At 37.6% G+C, this 21,198-nt stretch overlaps 1 protein-coding gene across 1 annotated transcript in view; it reads right to left on the bottom strand.

The window, feature by feature from the left end:
- Window positions 1-21,198, bottom strand: part of PKHD1 (PKHD1 ciliary IPT domain containing fibrocystin/polyductin) — a 451,815-nt gene that overhangs the window by 163,956 nt on the left and 266,661 nt on the right. Inside the window, exon 52 of the mRNA XM_021691934.1 lies at window positions 3,825-3,962. Coding sequence (XP_021547609.1) covers window positions 3,825-3,962 — 138 coding nt within the window. The remainder of the gene's footprint in view (window positions 1-3,824; window positions 3,963-21,198) is intronic.

Genomic DNA, 21,198 nt, shown 5'->3' with positions numbered 1-21,198 from the left:
AAGACAGCAACGTCCATTCTCACCACCTTTATTCAACATAGTACTGGAAGTCCTAGCCACAGCAATCAGACAAGAAAAAGAAACAAGAGGCATCCATATTGGTAAGGAAGAAGTAAAACTTTTACTATTTGCAGATGTCATGATACTATATATAGAAAACCCTAAAGTCTCCACCAAAAAACTACTAGAACTGATAAATGAATTCAGTAAAAGAGCAGGATACAAAATCAATATACAGAATTCCATTGTATTTCTATACACTAATAATGAAGTAGCTGAAAGAGAAATTAAGAAAACATTCTCATTTATAGTTGCACCAAAAATAATGAAATACCTAGGAATAAACTTAATCAAGGGGATGAAAAACCTATACTCTGAAAACTATAAAATAATGATGAAAGAAATTGAAGATGACACAAAGAAATGGAAAGATATTCCATGTTCATGGATTTGGAGAACAAATATTGTTAAAATGTCCATATAACCCAAAGCACTCTCCACCTTCAATGCAATCCTTATCAAAATACCAACAGCATTTTTCATAAAACTAGAACAATTAATCCTAAAATTTGTACAGAACCACAAAAGACCCTGAATAGCCAAAGCAATCTTGAAAATGAAGAACAAAACTGGAGGTATCACAATCCCAGGTTTCAACATATACTACGAAGTTGTAGTAATCAAAAAAATATGGTACTGGAACAAAAATAGACACATTGATCAATGGAACAGAATAGAGAGCCCAGAAATAAACCCACTATTATATGGTCAATTAATCTTTGACAAAGCAGAAAAGATTATGCAATGAGAAAAAGTCTCTTCAACAAGTGGTGTTGGGAAAACTGGACAGCAACACGCAAAAGAATGAAACTGGACCCCTTTCTTACACCATACACAAAAATGAACTCAACAAGGATTACGGACCTAAATGTGAGACCTGAAACCGTAAAAATCCTAAAAGAGAGCACAGGCAGCAACCTCTTTGATATCGACCACAGAAACATTTTTCTAGATAATGTCTCCTGCGGCAAGGGAAACAAAACAATACATCAAAATAAAAAGCTTCTGCATAGCAAAGGAAACAATCAACAAAACTAAAAGGCAACCTACTAAATGGGAGGAGATATTTGCAAATGACATATCTGACAAAAAGCTAGTATACAAAATATATAAAGAACTTATAAAACTCAATACCTCCAAAATGAATAATCCAATCAACAAATGGGCAGAAGACATGAACAGACATTTTTCCAAAAAAGATGGATTCTTAACTATAGAGAACAAACTGGTGGTCCCCAGAGGAGAGGTAGGTGAGGAGATGGGTAAAACAGGTGAAGGGGATTAAGAGCACACTTATCATGATGAACACTGAGTAATGCATAGAATTGTTGAATCACTATATTGTACACCTGAAACTACTGTAACACTGTATGTTAACTATACTGGAATTAAAATTTTTAAAAATGTTTTGGAACTAGACAAAGGTAATTGTTGCACAACATTGTGAATGTACCAAATGCTCCTGAATTTAACTTGATTAAAATTATGTTATGTGAATTTTACCACAGTTAAAATAAAATCTTGCACTTATCCTTAGGGCCATTAATTCTACTTACAGAAGTCTATCCCAGTGAAATAATCAGAGATATAAATAATGATTTAAGTGCTAAGATGTTTATTGCATAGTAAGTTACTAGGACAAAAAGAAATCTGAAATAACCTTGATATTCAACAACAGAAAAATGGTTAACTAAATTGTTATACATGGATGCATATGTATATACTCACATAGATAATGGAATATTAAAATTATTAAAATCATATTTTGGAAATAGAATGTGTTGGAGAAATTCTCACATTGTTAACATAGGCTCCAAAAAATTATCACACTGTATATCCTGTGTTTTAAAGTAAGTATGTGTGTACATGCCTGCATGTGTCAGAAAAAAATGATTTTAAGACAAGAGTACAGGGGCGCCTGGGTGGCTCAGTCGTTAAGCGTCTGCCTTCGGCTCAGGTCATGGTTCCAGGGTCCTGGGATCGAGTCCCGCATCGGGCTCCCTGCTCAGCGGGAAGCCTGCTTCCCCTCTCCCACTCCCCCTGCTTGTGTTCCCTCTCTCGCTGTCTCTCTCTTTAAAAAAAAAAAAAGACAAGAGTACAAAATATTAACTGTGGTTATCTTCACAGTTGGGAATATGAGTGACTACTTCATTTCTGCTGTATAACTTCCCATTTGCTTTTCTGTATTTCCAGTTTTGTACAACAGACTGAAAAAATAAAAATTATTTTAAAACATCAGTAACTATAATTAAAATATGATTTAACTATAGTTAAAATAATAGGAACTGCATAATCTGAAAAAATAAAAGAGAAGATTCAAGAAATTGTGAATGAAGGGCTATCAAAGGGAAGGGAATTTGACACCCATCCTGTATGGATCAGAGAGAAGAACCCAAAATAACAAATTAGAGAAAGACAGACTGGCTTACTAGAAGAAAAATAATTCTTTTTTTTTTTTTTTAGAAGAAAAAGAAGTCTAATAGGATTTTTAAAAATGGGAACAAGGAACAGGTTGTCTTAAAATGTTTTGACTTTTCTGTCATTAGAAGTGTTTGAGAAGAGCCTTGACCATAATTTTTCAGGAATTATCTCGCAACGATTAAAACTTTGGACAGGTAGTTAGGCCTAGAAATCTCTTTCACGACAGATTCTAAAATTTGGATGCTACCAGGTAACAATACCTTAATATTTCCTTACCATCAGTGATTTATTTCTTTGGGATAAGGTATTATTGTTTCTGGGAATTCTCTTTTAATCTCCTTTGGGGGGTGGCAAAGCAGACTGCCTTACTAAGCTCAAAAGTAGTTCCTTGGGGGGGCAGAATACATGTTTTTCATCATTATTGCCTACAACAGTCCCAAGTCCACAGTCCACCTATAGCAACTCATATTTTTATTCACGTAAGCCAATGCACCAGACCTGATTAATACACTACCCCCAGATCTACTCCATCCTGCTTGTCCCTTGGCCCCAGCAACATGCTTCACTCCCAGCCAGAGGAACCCCATCTCCTGGAGCTACTGAGCCTCTGGCCCCTCCACTAGCTACCCAGGGAGCTGCAAAACATAACAAAGACAGAGGAGTTCGTGGGTTCGGGGTGGACGAAGTGAACTGCTGTCCTTCTCCCCAGCTGCTCCCCTTATTGTCCCAAGATGTGGTGGTTCTATAAAGCTTCTCTTGAGGCATCTCACGTAGCCAAGCAAAGAGCCAGGTTTCCTTAAGCAGCTGTGCCCACCTTCTGTTTGCTTCCCCCCTTCTTCTTTCACTTCTCTTTTATCCTCACTCCCACTTTACTGCAATTATTTGCCCCAGTAAAGCATTAGCACCTGTTTTGCTTTCAGATCTGTATTCCAAGGAGCTGCACTAAGATAGCAATTGAAATTTTACCGTGAGTTAGTTAACCAAAGGATAAATCCTTCTGAAAGAGTGAGCTATAGGTAAATTCTTAGACAAAGGACGAGAGGCAGAATTGATCTGTGGCCTGGAGGAAGCCAGGAGCCCTGCCATGAGCAGCAACATGGGAACCCTAGGGCCAGAAACGTGGCCTGATGACCATCGCTGGCCATGAAACTGACCCATCAAAGTCACCTCTGTCTGTGGTGTCTAAAGCTTACAGAGGAAAAGCTTTACTAGTAAACTCGCACCTTCCCTTAACCCTCCCCAAAGTCCGTTAACCAACCTGTTGGATGACACCACCATTTCCCAAGGTCTTTCTAACAGAGTTAATTCCCACTGTGCTCCCATTCCTTGCGCCCTGTACTTACCAACTTTCAGCTCCCCGCCTGCAATGACCATGCACACCACACTCAGAACGTTGCTTCTGTCCACAGGGAATTCTAAAGTCCCCATCACATAAAGGCCTTTGAGGAATGGAAGATTTGTATCCACAAGGACCGTCCTGTCTGCAGAAGAAAAAGAAATTGCTCAGACACATAACCAAAAAAAGAATTGCCTTCTCTCCTCCACTGATTTACTCTGGAATTCTCCAGGCGATTCAGAAGCTGCTTACATTGCTACCCATGCCAGGACAGGTGTAGAAACTAAAACAAATAGTTTGTTAAAGACTAGGTCTTAATAAGGAGGCAGGAGGAAAAAAAACCCACATGATTAATAAATTCTTCCATTGCCCAACAAACCAAGTGTTATGGCCGAAAGGCAGTGTTTATACCCCAAACCTATATATTTTATTTTTTAGAGGGCGGGGAGGGGCTGAGGGAGAGGCAGAGAGAGAGAATCCTCAAGCAAACTCCCAGCTGAGCAAAGAACCCAACACGGGGCTGGATCCCACAACACTGAGATCATAATCTGAGTTGAAATCAAGAGTCAGATCCTTAACCGACTGAGCCACCCAGGTGTGCACACACCCCTCCCCTGTCCAGACCTACTTCAGTGCAAATGCACTAAAAGTTCCCTATCCTTCGTCCCTTCCCTTCACTTTGGCCATAGTTTCAGGGAGGTAGAGAACCACAGATATGACCTTGGCCTCTGAAGTCAGATTATTTGGAAGTGAATCCCAGCTCTGCTACTTATTAACTGTGTGAACCAACACCTTTGTCTCTCTGTGCCTCAGTTACCTAATCTGTGAAATGGGAATAATAAAAATACCTGCTTAATTGTAGGGTTTTTGTGAAGGGTGAAATGAGTTCATAGATCCAAAGTGCTTACATAGTACTAGTAATCTCCCGATTTAGAGAGAGATTTACGTTTCCCGATTTATGTTCCTACCACATAAAGCTAAGGTCTGGTGTGTGCTCAAGAAATGCTGGGTATTTTCATTACTGGTACTGTTGTCAATTAGTTTGGCATGCTTGTAGAATTCACTGGACAACTTAAAACCATTGTTCTTCATCTCCCCTTTCAAAAAGTTTCCATATAACTTCAGAAGAAAGGAATCATAGATTTTTGTCTGAAAGTAACAACAGGGAAATACATGAATAAAAATTCTCATTTAAAACAGTAAATATTTCATGTATGCCAAAGTATTAAGTGTTACTTTATGAGGCTTAGTAGTAATTCAACACAAATTAAAGACCTGAAATAAATGCTTCTGCTTGAATTTCAAGTACCGTAATCACTGACACATGTAAAGTTTTTAAGGATTTTTGTTAACATAATCTCATGTCTCATTCCAGGAAACAACGGACCCTGCTGTTTTTAAGGACCTGCCCTCCAAATTAACGACTTAGAGGTTGTCTTTCCTAGTCCCCAACTACTTCCCTAGTTATAAGACAGCCACACCCTCCTGTAGCAGAGATTGTAGGGTTGTAAACCAACTAGTTCCCTTTTCCTCCTGGGTTCACGGTTAGACCATCTTTTCTAGCCTCCTTTGTAGTTAGGCAAAGCTACACAATTGAGTTGTAGTCAATAAAATGTAGGCAGAATTGAAGTGAGATATCTCCAGCATACACTTCCTCCTCTCCCTTGTCTCTCAGTTGGAGAGTAGAAAAATGGTTCTCAAGGTATGGTTGCAGTCCAAAAGCATCAGCACCACCCACTGACCCATCAGAATCAACCCAAGTTCTAGCTCTGCTTGTAAGACATTTCCAGTCTTCTCCCCATTGGACTACCACTCCTCCCCCATGGAAATCTCTCTACCTTCTGATAACAGAACATTAAAACACATTATTGTGGGCGCCTGGGTGGCTCAGTTGGTTAAGCGACTGCCTTCGGCTCAGGTCATGATCCTGGAGTCCCGGGATCGAGTCCCGCGTCGGGCTCCCTGCTCGGCGGGGAGCCTGCTTCTCCCTCTGACCCTCCTCCCTCTCATGCTCTCTGTCTCTCATTCTCTCTCTCTCTCTCAAATAAATAAATAAATAAATCTTAAAAAAAAAATAAATAAAAAATAAATTAAAAAAAACAAAAACAAAAGAATAGGGCGCCTGGGTGGCTCAGTCGGTTGAGCGACTGCCTTCGGCTCAGGTCATGATCCTGGAGTGCCGGGATCGAGTCCCGCATCGGGCTCCCTGCTCGGCAGGGAGTCTGCTTCTCCCTCTGACCCTCCCCCCTCTCATGCTCTCTCTGTCTCATTCTTTCTCTCTCAAATAAATAAATAAAATCTTTAAAAAAAAAACCAAAACACATTATTGTAATTACATCCATAACTACTGTATGTAAGGAGATAACTGTCACTGGGCTCCTCCTCAGTGTAATTATGCCTTTCTCACCCACTGTAACTTTCTTAGGGGAAGCAACCATCCATTTTTAAAAAGCCCTCGTGCTTACTGTGACATCAAAGACAAAGTTGTTAAATAAATGTTGCCCAGATCTGCCAAGTTTATTCCCCTACACACCGTAAATTCAAGAGCACATTAGTAACTAATACAAAATGAACAAACAGGCTCAACAGATAAAAATGAATATATATTTCAATTTCATCTCAGGTACTTTAAAAACATTCAAACAAAAGAGTGAAATATCTAGAGGATGTTCTAGGTTTAACACACATTTTGTGTTTCATGAGTTTTATATGATTTCGAAAGCAAGACAGAAATTATTTCAAGTCAGCACCTTTTAAAAAAACAAGAGTTCTAGACCAATGGCCTTTATCTCTTCCAATCTATGGCCCACACTACCAATGTTTGGCTGCTGGGCCTGCTTGTACAAAATGATTAAGTTCCTTCAAAAAATGTTTTCTCTCATTCATAGAGTACTCACACACATAAAAGCATGATATTAGGCTTCTTTTTAACAAACTTTCGGGTAAAATATGACAATAACACAGAATCTAAAATTTTCCTTTTGGTCTTTATTACATATCCTTCTTAGAAGAAATTTTTCCTTTTAATTGCCTTATCGACTCCAAATATACCAACGAATTTCACACAAATCATAGATAGCCTAACTATTGTAGGCTCCATGAGAACAGAGATCATAGCTGCAATTCTCACTTTTATTTTCTGAAGAAACTGAACTCTAGATACTCAGAATTAACACCAAAGAACATACACACACACACACACACACACACACACACACCCTGCATGTAAAATCTAATAGCTATTCGAGGGGAAGTATAGGATGAAGACAAGAGTAGAAACATTGCTCTAATTGCTTTTGGTACCACTTTCCACTTTGAAATTTCCTGTCTAGGGACACCTGGGTGGCTGAGTCGGTTAAGCATCTGCCTTCAGCTCAGGTCATGAGCCTGGGGTCCTGGGATCAAGCCCCGCTTCAGGCTCTCTGCTCAGTGGGGAGCCTGCTTCTCCCTGTCCCTCTGCCTTCTGGTGCACTCTCTCTCTCTCGCTGTCAAATAAATAAATAAAATCTTTTAAAAAAAGAATGAAATTTCCTGTCTATTCACCTTTTCTTCTTTCTTTTCATTCCCCATGATGTGCCAAATCTTGTTGGGTGGTGGGAAATCAGACATGAGTAAGACATGTGTCCCATCATCAGATGAGGATAAACAAATAAGTACAATGTGATATACTTGAAATGATAATACAGTTGACCCTTGAGCAATATGGGTTTGAACATCATGGGTCCACTTATACATGGATTTTTTTTTTTTTTGTAAATACAGTACAGTACTTACTGCAAATGTCCTTTATCCTCCTTATGGTTTTTTTTAAAACATTTTCTTTTCTCCAGCTTACTTATTGAAAGACTGCAGTAGATAATATATGTAACATACAAAATACATGTTAATCGACTGTTTATGTTATTGATACGGTTTCTGGTCAACAATAGGCTATTACAAATTACATTTGGTCAAAAGTTATATAAAGATTTTTGACTGCACAGGGTAGGGGATCAGCACCCTAACTCCCATGTTGTTCAAGGCCAACTGTATATTTTTTCACGATATATAGGTTGACCTCATCTTTACTCCCAACTACTTCAAAATGGGAAGTCTATCAATGTGCCTAATAACAAAATTCTGCTAAGATGAAAGAAACACATGCCCTATAAATATTTCCATAAAGGAATTTTCATATCACAGCAACAGAGACTACAGCCATCATTGCAAGTAACAAATGCAGAAAAATTCATTCCAATGTAGTCTCCACAGCAGATCAGCTGCAGGTCCAAACTGATGAATCCTCAGCTATAATGACAGCCTGTAATGGATGTCTCTCTCTTCCAGGGGTGGAAAATTGGGATCAATATGCCACTTTCTCTGAGTAGCTTCATTTCCATGAAATTACCCAAAACATTTCAGAGGAAAAAATCACTCAGAAACAGTTATTTATACAACCCACTTAAAAACATGAATGATAGGCCACCTCTAAATAAACTGTAGCCCGCTGCTTTTCATCTTGCCTTGCTTTGACCAAGGCTGTTCCATCCTACTCTGTCAGTGACCCATCTATCCTACTTGAGAGAATGAGCATAGGCATATGGAGGGAACCATCTGGAATTTCTGTTGCTTGATGGGAGGCTGATGGGGGAACAGATCTGGGAAGAGACTCCAAAAAGAATTAACAAGTACCAGATGTAATTAAAGACTGCTTTCCCCCCCCCAAAGGAGCTCAGGACCAGCCTTGGGGTGGCGCCTCTTGGTTCTGAATTACACCCCCTTTCCACTTGTTCATCTATCAAGCACTAAACATCCCACCATCTTTATTTTAGCATCTTTTGCCAAGCAGTGTTTTTTTTTTCCCCCTTAAAGAGTTGTATTTTGACAATTATAAGGACAAAGCCTTAAAAATAATATCCGGAAAGTTAACGCTAAAGAGGAATCACCTGAATTTCCCCATGTATCAAATACAACAACAACAACAAAGAGGCTTTAGTCTTCTATAAATGCACTAGCTACCCTTATGACCAGAAAGCTTGAACCAAATCAAAAGGCAGATGTCTCTGACAGAGGGCTAGGGATGCTTTTGTATTGGGACTAATGTGGTTACAAAGCATTCCATATCATTTCAACACTAGATTTAAACTCATTTTTTTTTTTCACAGCGAAATCAGGGAATCAAGGTCACTATTGTGTAGCATTCCAAGGGTCTGACACTTGTCTAAATCCTGTAGAAATGAGATCAAGGGCGAAGGGCACAGATCCTGGGAATAATGATGGGGTCACATTAACAGGCATAATTTAGGGCAGGCCGACCCACTGCTTGTATGGTATTCACTGTATCAGGCCCCATAACTTAGGTGGTGAAGACAGTTTCCATTACAACCCTGCTATTGTCAGAAACACAGCTTACAACCAACTTTGGACAAAGCTCAAACTTCTGAGGGAGCGTGATGGCATGCAAGGGCAGAGCAGGACATACAAGGACTATTTGTGGGCTTGTCATTTTCCTGTACCTTCCATAATTAACAATTAAACACAATTGTTTCTACATTCAGCCTTGCCCACAATACTTTCCCATAAGTATATGAACCAATGGAAAAGTAAGTTTTAATGCCATTTGGAACAGTGATTGGTGGTGTTTTCTTTCCTTTGTAGTCTTGCTTAACTTTTGGTGAATCTAACGATTTATCCAATATTCTGCCTACACAATTTATGAGAATGGCTGGTGCATCCACAAAAAAGTACTCTTAAAATAGAATGGGAATTCTCATACATAAATAGTTCACAGAGATGAAGGGTTAGTGTGATTGAAAATTAGTGTCAAGTAGACCAATTTGCACAAATGATGGTATTCGTTTATCAATTCATTCTATTGTAGAAAAAGCAGAACAAAGAAGCGCTAGAAGGTAAGGATGCATTCTTTCTATAACGAAATTCTTTTCAAAGAGCTGGGAACTTTATAGCCTGCCTTTTTACCAAATCCACACAGGTGGCTTCTTTATTCTACTCTGCCCATTTTTTTTTCAAACTGGTCTTAAAAATAGGCAGAAGAGGCAGTTTTCAAAGTGCCCAGAGGCACATGATTCAAGACTGAAAGCCAGCTTCCTTAACACCTTGAAAAAAAGCCATCTGCCTGCCTGCATGTGGACGAGGTGGGGGGTAGCTTGGGGGAGGGGCAGCTTTAACTTTGGATAATAAATACCCATCCCACTCCCCGTGTACACTCTCTGTCTTTCTCAGTCACATACAGACATGCGTAACTCTCAGAGTAGAATCAACATTTTAAATTATGATATTTTAATTGATCAATAAAATGTTTAACATACAATGTTTATCTCTTCCTCTAGTCTATACCATCTGTTCTTCAAAAATATTTTGAATCTATTTAATACGAAGGTCTTTAAGTAAAATTACTAACTGTATCAGATCAATCCTCTGAATGCCAAATTCTGAAAGGAAAATGCCAGAAGGTGCTGATGTTTTCATAAAAATAGAAAAGAATCTGTGCCTTCTCTCATTCCAGGCTTTCTTTGTTTTATTTTTTTAATCTTGAGATGGTGTTGTGCTGCTCTTTCTCTCCATTAGACCTCAAAGAATTCAGAGTGACCAACTTGGTGTTGCCTTTTTTAAAAAACAACTTTAATATTAAAAAATATGGATATATAATTAGCATACAAAAATCTGTACACATTTCATGTATACAACTTAATGAGTTTGGAGATAGGTATATATTCGTGTACCCATCATCATAAATCTATCCATCCTTTCCAAAATTTTCCTCCCACCTTTCTTATTTGTTATATTATTATTATTTTGTGTAATAATAAGATGCACCCTCTAGGCAAATTTTTGAGTATATAACACAGTATTGTTTCCTGTGGGCACTCTGCTGTATAGAAGATCTCTAGGATCTATTCATCTTGAATAACTGAACTTTGTACACTTTGCCTACTACCTCCCCATATCCTCCTCCTCCCAGTCCCTAGAAATCACTTGATTAAAAAAAATAATAGGTGAATGAGTGAGATCTCATATGTAGAATTTAAGAAACATAGGGGGAAAACCCATAGGGGGAAAAAATTGAGAGAGGCAAACCAAGAAATAGACTCTTAACTCTACAGAACAAACTGATGGTTACCAGAGAGGGGAGGTGAGTTGGGGGGGGGATGAGTGAAATGGGTGATGGGGATTAAGGAGTGCACTTGTTGTGATGAGCACTGGATGTTGTATGGAAGTGTTGTATCACTAGATTGTACACCTGAAATGAATATCACATTGTATGTTAACTAACTAGAATTTAAACAAATTTTTTTAAATTAAAACATTTAAAAAAATTTTTAAATGGACAAAGGAACTGACTAAACATTTCTTTACAGAATACATACAAATAAACAACAAGTAATATAAAACGGTACTCAACTTCACTAATTAATCATCAGGAAAATGCAATCAGAACCACCATGAGATATCACTTCATACCTGTTAGTATGATTTTCATTAAAAAAAAAAAAAAGACAGGGGCGCCTGGGTGGCTCAGTCGTTAAGCGCCTGCCTTCTGCTCGGGTCATGATCCCAGGGTCCTGGGATCGAGCCCCACATCGGGCTCTCTGTTCGGCGGGAAGCCTGCTTCTCCCTCTCCCACTCCCCCTGCTTGTGTTCCCTCTCTCGCTGTCTCTCTCTGTCAAATAAATAAATAAAATCTTTAAAAAAAAAAAAAAGACAGGGATGCCTGGGTGGCTCAGTCGGTTAAGCGTCTGCCTTCGGCTCAGGTCATGATCCCAGGGTCCTGGGATCGAGTCCCGCATCGGGCTCCCTGCTTGGCGGGAAGCCTGCTTCTCCCGCTCCCGCTCCCCCTGCTCGTGTTCCCTTTCTCGCTGTGTCTCTCTCTGTCAAATAAATAAATAAAATCTTAAAAAAAAAAAAAAAAAGACAAAAAAACCCAAAACAAAGATAACAAGTATTGGTAAGGGATTAAAGAAAAGGGTACCCTGGTGCACTGTTGGTGGGAAGGTAATCGGTTCAGCCACTCTGGAAAACAGTATGGAGGTTCCTCAAAGAATTAAACTACCCTATGATCCAGTGATTGCTCTGCTGGGTATAGACCCAAAAGAAATGACAGCAGGTTCTCAGAGAGCTATCTACATTCCCATGTTCATTGGTGTTCCATTTGAAACAAGGTCCATGGTGCTCTGATTGCTCCGATGTCTTGAGTCTCAAAAGGAAATCTAGACCTTGTAATCCCCAGAAGACCTAAATGTGAAAAGTATACATTTTGATAAACTTGAGGTCAGATTTAAACTATAGTTTGGCTTTATCCACATAATTTTATTACCTCTATAGATCATTGATGAATCTATACTAACCGTAAGTTTGGGGACAAAATCTCTCTTCAATCATTATAGTGAATGATGCATATATATGTGGAAAGGCATAAACGGGTAACTCTCAGGCAATGGAATTATTACATTTCTGCATGTTACAGTTAGTGTCAAAGCCAAAGGAGGCACAGAACTTATTTTCCTATGGGTTTTTTTATTTGTTTCCTTAAGAAAAATAATGAGACCAATTGCTAGTTAACAAATATATTTTCACACTTTAACCATGAAGGAAAAAAATGAATATCCATAAAATACATGACTTGTTCCTGAAAGAGGCTATTCAGGCGTAGGCCCATGTAGCAAACATTCTATTCAGTGAGTTTATTTCCCCCATCAAATATTTTCTTACTTGAAAATAAATCCTCTCTGTCTCTGCTTGACCTGAGAAAAGGCAATATGTCCAGAACAGGGTGAGATTTCCATTTTTTTTAAGTTATGTTTTTCCCAAGCTTTAATTGCTTCTTCTAAGTGGGGGGGGCGGGGAGGAGGGGAACCCAAAACCCTAAAACACTATTAAATCTCTTAAAGAAATATGTTTATATCCTTTTTGTTTAAAAATTGTATCTATTATTTCATAAATACATAATTAATGTTTAAGAGAGAGCTTAGAATATAGTACCTGACTAATAAATATTGAGTAAATAACCTCTATTCTACAGCCACTTTGGAAAACAGTGTGGACGTGCCTCAGAAAATTAAAAATAGAGCTACCCTATGACCCAGCAACTGCACTACTGGGTATTTACCCCAAAGACACAGATGTAGTGAAAAGAAGGGCCATATGCACCCCAATGTTCATAGCGGCAATGTCCGCAATAGCCAAACTGTGGAAAGAGCCGAGATGCCCTTCAACAGAGGAATGGGTAAAGAAGATGTGGTCCATAAATACAATGGAATATTACTCAGCCACCAGAAAGGATGAACACCCAACTTTTACATCAAAGTGGATGGGACTGGAGGAGATTATGCTAAGTGAAATAAGTCAAGCAGAGAAAGTCAATTATCATATGGTTTCACTTATTTGTGGAACATAAGGAATAGCATGGAGGACATTAGGAGAAGGAAAGGAAAAATGAAGGGGGGTGGAAATCGGAGGGGAAGATGAACCATGAGAGACTATGGACTCTGAGAAACAAACTGAGGGTTTTAGAGGGGAGGGGGTGGGGGGATGGGTTAGCCCGGTGATGGGTATTAAAGAGGGCACGTACTGAATGGAGCACTGGGTGTTATACGCAAACAATGAATCATGGAATGCTACATCAAAAACTAATGATGTAATGTATGGTCATTAACATAACATAATAAAATAAAATTTAAAAAGATTTTTAAAAGAATGTTTTAATAAATTCCAATAAATAATTATATTTATTTAATGCAAAGAGTTCTTGCTTGGGGGTTCCAAAATAAGTTCCTTTCTCCTTGAATTCAAATACTGTCCCAGAGACCATGAAGTTTCCTAGAACTTTTACTCACAATGCTAAGTATTTCAGTAATAATATTCAGATCTTACAATCTCTGCCAAAAGTCCCAATGCTCTAAAATAGCTCCATGTTGCCTGGCAAAGGTACTGAAATCCCCATTTTTAGAGTTAATCCCTTTTTTAATCCAGGGTACCTAGAAGTTCCTAAGAGAAGAATGATATGTAAAGAAAAGCATTATTATTGATCAATAAATATATTCATTCGTGCATTCATTCACTTAGCAAATACCACCAAGGTGCCTTGCCAGATACAGACCCATGCCAAAGAAACACATATAAATAAAACAAGGCTCTCACTCCACATAGAGGAGTGAATGTTTTCATGAGATTGATCAGGTGGAAGGAAGAAGTAGATCTGAATCATTTTTAGTATTTATTTCTGATACCCACCAAAATAATCATGGCAAGGCCCAGGTAATGTTGCAAAGTAAGGAAAACTGTATCTGTTTCGCTCTTCCTTCTAGTGCCCATCCATCCCTGAGAACTCAATGCCCTCATCTGCTCATAACTCTCTACTGGCCAGAATCCCCACTGATGCCCCCATCTACCTACACTGCACACATATCCAGGGTCTAAGTGGTTCTATAGTTTCAGTCACTTCTCAACTGTGCCCTCATTCTCTCCAGGCTCCATTCACTGATACCTGACTAATAAAGAATTAGTGTAGGACAAATACACTGGCTGATTCATCTGTTACTATTTGCCCCAAAAGCAATCCAGTACAATGGAACGCTCACCAGATTGGAATTCAGATAGACCAAAGTTGGAATCCCAAGGAAGCCATTCCTTGAAAAAAATTGCTTAGCTTCTCTGATTTTCTTTTCTTCAAGTGCAAAATGAGAGAAATAATACCTCATGGAGGTGATAGTTAGGATTAGGTGAAATGCCACATATAAAAGTATTACAGTGCTTGGCACGTAACAGGCATAAAATGATTAGCTATTGCCTGTTTTGTATATCCAATATATATTTTTGAGTATCCACTCTATATACCTGTCTCTGTGCTGTTGGGTGAGCCAGAGAGGCATAGTCCTTACTCTCATGAAACAGAATATTTTAGAGAAAATTGACATTCAACAATAATCACATACGAATAGCTACATAGCACAAACTGTGCTAAGCGATAGGAAGGAAAATGCATGATGCTGTGGGGATAACATGCGCTAGAGTATACGTGAAAAGTGAGAGACGGGAAAGAGCCCCATACATTCAAAAGACGGAAAAGCAGCAGGAGTGCCTGGACCATAGAATCTGGAGGAAACCAGTGAGAGGTGGTACTGGAAGGGTTGGTGAGCAAGCAGATCAAGCAGGATTTTGCAGGCTCTGTAATAATTGGAGACTTTATCCTAAGAATGACATTAAGCCAGGAAAGGCTTATAAGCAGGGAGATTACACACGCAATTCATAAATTAAAAATATCACTTTGGTTGCAGTAGAGCGGATGAGGGCAAGAGTAGCAGGAGGGAAATAAGAGGGATTCCAGTGATTCACCCAAGAGGTGATAATGCCTTGAGTAGGGTAGTGAGAGGAGAGATAAGAAAAGCAGACAGATTTGACAAATAGCTAGGAACAGAATATACAAGATTGGTTGAAGTGTTAAGAACAACTCAAAGCAATCGATAGTGGGAAATGATGCCAGGTCCTGGAACGGAAAAAGCTGGAGGAGGACAAGTTGCCATCTGGGAATGGCAGCCTCGGGGGCAGAAGAGGATATATACAGAGGATTCTCTCTGGGTTGTTCTAGTTTGAGATACCTTTAAGTTATCCCAGTAGAGATTTCAAGTTGACAGTTGGACATATGGGTCTGATACTTGGAAAAAGCAAAAAGATTTCACTGGCTCCCAATGCTGTCTTTAGGTTGATGACTATCAAATTTATGTTCTCAGGAATCAGCAAGGAAGCAAAGACAGAATGAGGAGAGAATAACTAGAAGTCAATGAGGGCTAGAGGGAATTATTTAAATCGTATATATATATATATACTGCTAGATAGTATCCTGAAGGAGGGAAAGCCTGCAAACAGGGAGAGAAAAGAGACACCTGAGGCACCTGGAAAGCAAGACTGGCATTGGATGCAGAGGACACTAGGTGACACTGACATTTGACAGAAGGTAAAGCACTTTCTGCATTAGAACAGGAGAGAAGATAGGAATGCGTGCAATCTATATGTACTCACCTCCTTTCAAGAGGAAACTGAGGGTTGGTACAGAGTGTAAAAATTAAATACCCTGGAAAAATGGTGAAGTTAGGACACACCTTCAGCTTGCCTCTAAATCAGATAATAGAAACATTCAACTCCACTGCCAACAACCAATCAGGGATGACCTCTACTACAAAACTCTTTGTGTGAAATAAATCTATATACCAGGGTGTTGGGCTTAGTATCTCCCTAAGAAACTGTGTTACCTTAACATCTGAAGGGGATTCTTTTTAAAGTAATTGATGAGAATTAATACATAAAGATGAGTGACTGCTATATAAATACATGAAATTATTAATGTGATTAATGTATGTATGTATACATCCACATATCAAACCAAACATATATTTTATATATGGGGTCTTTTTAGCCATCTGTCCATTCTCAAAAAGAGACTGGTTCCATTACAACATGGATGAACCTTGAAAACATTATACAAAGTGTAAAAAGCCACTGTATAATTTCATGTATATCAAATTCTAGAATAGGCAAATCTATAGAGACAGAAAGTAAATTGGTGGTTGCTTGGGGCTGGGAGGGATAGAGGGATTAGGGAGTGATTGCTAATGGGTATGGGGTTTTGTTTTGTTTTGTTTTACTGGTAATGAAAACGTTCTAAAACTGATTACAGTGATGATTGCACAACTCTATAAATATACTAAAAGTCACTGAATTGTACCCTTTAAATGGATGAATTGTATGGAATGTGAATTATGCTTCAATAAAACTCTTAAAAAATGAAGAGGTACTTAATGTAATACTATGGAAAAATCTTCAAATAATATCTTTTAAAGCAAGGTACAACACAGTTTATAATATGTTATCATTTATGTAAGGCAAATGGTTAAGGAAAGATACATGTATACATGTGTAATTAAAAATTTTTTTGTACATGCAGTAGAATATCTCTGGAAGGATACCCAAGGAATTAGTAACATTGTTGTTTTTAGGAAATGAAACTAGATGGAAGACAGATGATGAAGGGAGAATTTCCAATGAGTATTTTTTGTGTGGGTTTTTTTTTTTCATTTTGAACAATGTGAATGCACTATTTTTAAACATTTTAAAAATTGTAACCAAAATTAAAAATAAACTGGTTATATCTCTTTTTTGCTTAGGCAAAATTGTAGTCATGTGTGTGTATGTATGTGTCTGTCTGAGGAGAGAGAGGTGGGAGGAGAGGGAGAGAGGTTGACAGAGTCTTTTCTTGAATTCTCTTCTTGTCTTTGCCAGACTTATAATTTTTTTCCACTGCTACCAAGGCCTTGAGGAAAAGAGTTAGCTATGCAGTTTCTTACTTGACTTGCCTTTTTTGACTTCCTATTTCTAGTGTTTTTAGTTTACATGGTATATAGTGTTCCTTTCCCATTTATTTCCATTTTTTGCCTCTTTTACATTTGGATTATTTGTGAAATGCCTCCTATTGCTGAGTATCTGTGAATCCAGGAAAATTTTGACTCTGCCACTGGGATTAGAGATTAGTACGTTTTAATTTGTTCTGATTTCAGTTTTTGCTTGCTAAATTAATATTTGGACAAAACCAAACTCCAGTACCTTGCAGAGATTACATTGCTCTTCAGAAAGTTCTCCGTATTACATTTTTACTCACCCAGAGTCACTGGAGACAACTTAATAAAACAAAGACCCATGGAGAGGCAAACAAGGAATTGTAAATACAAACATAAACAGAGAACCATAAAAGAGAGATACTGAATAATCAATAACCAATTTAATAATCCCAGAACCAATACCAAATGATACAAAATAGAGCAAACAGAAGGATCTAGTTTGAGCATATTTCCAGAGATATTTTAGAAACTATATCCATGAAAAAAAAAAACCAATTAGATGTATGGTATTTTTAAAAATTATCATACAAAAAATTTTTATTGAAGTATAATTAACATACAGTGTTATATGATCAACAAAATTTTTTAATCAGTAGACTGAGTAAATAGAACAATGGATAGTGCTAGAAGTTTGAAATGCAAAATCAAGCACATAGATTCTACCCAAAGCAAAAAAAAGAGTAAAAAACTGAAAATTGGGGAGTGGGGGAAGCTTATAAAACATACTAACATACCCTAAAGTCCTAATACCTATTTATGTGTTTCAAAAGGAAAATACAAGCAAAACATCAGGAAGAAAACCATTAAGGAAATAATTTACCATGGTCAAAGAAAAATATATCCTCATAATAAAATAGTCCTGTGAGTAAGAGAAAATCTTGAAAGTTTTCCAAAGATTATAACAAATTACATACAAAAATAAAAACCAAAAGGATTTCAGTCTTGTGTGCTAGAAAAAAAAAATGGACAAGATCATCAAAGTTCTTCAGTTGTTCTATGAATGAATTACTAGAAGATATGTGTCAGGAAGCAAAAAGTAAATCCAGAAAAAAGGAAGATGTGGGATACAAAAAAGGTAGTATGCAGAGAATCAAGTACAAGTTACAGATTTATAATTTTATAATGTTAATAATGTAACAGTTTCAACTAAACCCTCATCTATAAAGTGTGGATAATAATCATACATATCCAATATATCTAATAAGGTTATTAGGAGGATAAGAATGTCAATGTATTGAGCACATATATAGCAAACAGCAAATACTCAATTAAGTGCTAACTTTTATAATCTCAGTAATCTGTGTTAATCTGGGAGCCAAAAAAGGATATCTAACTTTTTTTTTCTTTTTATTAACATATAATGTATTATTTGTTTCAGGGGTACAGGTCTGTGATTCATCAGTCTTACACAATTCACAGCGCTCACCATAGCACATACCCTCCCCAATGTCCATCATCCAGCCACCCCATCCCTCCCACCCCCACCACTCCAGCAACCCTCAGTTTGTTTCCTGAGATTAAGAGTCTCTTATGGTTTGTCTCCCTCTGATTTCGTCTTCTTTCATTTTTCCCCTCCTTTCCTCTATGATCCTCTGCCTTGTTTCTCAAATTCCACATATCAGTGAGATCATATGATAATTGTCTTTCTCCGATTGACTTATTTCGCTTAACATAATACCCTCTAGTTCCATCCACATTGTTGCAAATGGCAAGATTTCATTTTTTGATGGCTGCAATCATCAAATCCATTGTATATATATACCACAGCTTCTTTATTCTTTTTTTTTTAAGGTTTTATTTATTTATTTGAGAGAGAGAGAGAGAGTGCACGAGCAGGGAGGAGAGGGAGAAGCAGGTTCCCTGCGAGCAGGGAGTCCAATGCAGGGCTTGATCCCAGGATCCTAAGATCATGACCTGAGCCAAACACAGATGCTTAACCAACTGAGCCACCCAGGTACCCAATATCTAACTTTTTTAAATTAACATTCTCCTGATTAATAGTGAGGTTCAGAATTTTTTTTTATGTTTTTTGGCCATTTTGCTCATTTCTCTGTGACCATTATTAGTGTTTTTCTTCTTTCAGAAAAAAATTATAGGATTTCTTTGTATATTGTAATAATATGTATTGTCATGTACTGTGTATTGCAAATACAAACATAAACAAATCTATCATATTTTTGTAGGAAAAAAAATGATGCAGGTTTACCAATAATTATTTTCCTCCTTCTTTCTAACAGTTATGCCCTTTGTTATATTTTTTTCTTATTCTACTGCATTGTATTGCACTGCCAGTGGTAAAAATGATGGTAGACATTCATGTTTTGCTCTTGACTCTAGTTGGATGCAATTAATCTTTCATGGTTATTTATGATGTTTCCTGTGGATTTCTTCTAAGTATTTTATATCAAGTTAAGGAAAATTCCTTCCATTTCTAACCTGACAATTTTGGTTGTTTAGCAGTTATTGAAATTGATCAAATACTTTCTCTTCTACAGATTGAGTAGGCTTTGAGGAAAATCCTCTTGATACCACCACGTAATCATCTTTCCTTCAGGTGGGAAGCAAGTTTGGCACACTGTGATTATTAGCTTTTGTCTTTAGTCAAGGCATACAAATAGCTCTGTGCCACATTCAAGAGAGAGCCTGCATATTAAAAAAAAAAAATGGACATGGAATACCTTCAAAAGTCTTGCTTAGATTTTATATTTATTTGCCCTAAATCTTATGTGAAATAGCTTGGAGATGTTTTCCCCTCAGTGTCCCAAATATGCTGAGAGACTTATGATGGGGTACCATTAAAACTTGTAATTTCTGTCTTCAATTTGTGCATTCCTCCTTCAGCACTTACTATCCCATCCTTCTCTCTGCCCCTAAAATAGTTTTCTCTGCTCACTCATACTTAGCTCCCTACAATAGACAAAAATTCCATCTTCAACTCCCAAGACCCTGTGGGCTCTGGATCCTTGGACAGTCTGGGTATTTAAGAAACCCATACTTGGGTAGAGGAACAGAACAGTGTAGATGGAGACCATCATTGTATTTGATAAGGTGGGGAGAGGGAAAGTAAAGTTCTTACCATTCTCTGGTTCTCCATATAGTGAAAATTGTGCCTCATTATTATAAAAAAGAATCAAAGTGCAGTCTTGGGGAAGGAAGAGAGAAAGTTCTCATTTTGCCTTAATGAATTATGCTAATAGATTTTTTTTTTTCCTGAAGTAGAACCATCGTTGCATTCCTAGGATTAAGCCCTATTTAATCATTTATGAGTCTTCTAAAGCATGGGCACATTTGGTTTGCTAAGATTCTCATCAGTGTCAATTAGATTAGCCTCTAATTCTCTTTCATTGTGCTATCTTTGTCTAAATTTAGAATTAATTCTATCGCCTTGAGAATGAATTGGGAGGCCGTCCATCTTTTTTTTTTTTTTTTCCTGGGCTTTGGAAGAGTTTATAGTATGGTGATTATATGTTTCTTTAAGGCATGTTTTGCATTTTTTTAAGAAGCAGCCTAGTAATTTCAGATATAGGTAGGCTATGGACTCCACTTTGGGTATTAAGTGGGTGAGGAAATTCTCTCACTTATACAATAAGGGATATTTTTTGCTGCTGTATTTTTTGTAAAAGCAAAAAAAAAAAACTGAGAAAAATAAAAATCTTCAGTGTTTATCAGTAAGATAGTAATTCAATAAATCGTGCTACATTCCTACTCTGGAATATTATATAGTCATATAGAAAGGATAGGATAGCTTTCTCTTTGCTGATATGATAATATCACCAAGATATATTGTTAAATTTTTTAAAAGTCACATATGAATACTTAGAACATAGTTTCATGCTGAAATGAAGGAATCCTTAGCATGGCATGTAAGAGTTCCAGTCAGCCTTTTGGGTCCAAATATTGTCCCTCTACCAATGAACTTTACGGTCTTTAAGTCTCAGCTTGCTTGACTGATAAAGAAGGATAGTAATAGTGCCTCATCAGGTGGTTATGAAG

The sequence above is a fragment of the Neomonachus schauinslandi genome, chromosome 8, assembly GCF_002201575.2.
Source record: "Neomonachus schauinslandi chromosome 8, ASM220157v2, whole genome shotgun sequence".
NCBI lineage: Eukaryota > Metazoa > Chordata > Mammalia > Carnivora > Phocidae > Neomonachus > Neomonachus schauinslandi.
This window is presented reverse-complemented; position numbering and strand designations above follow the sequence as displayed.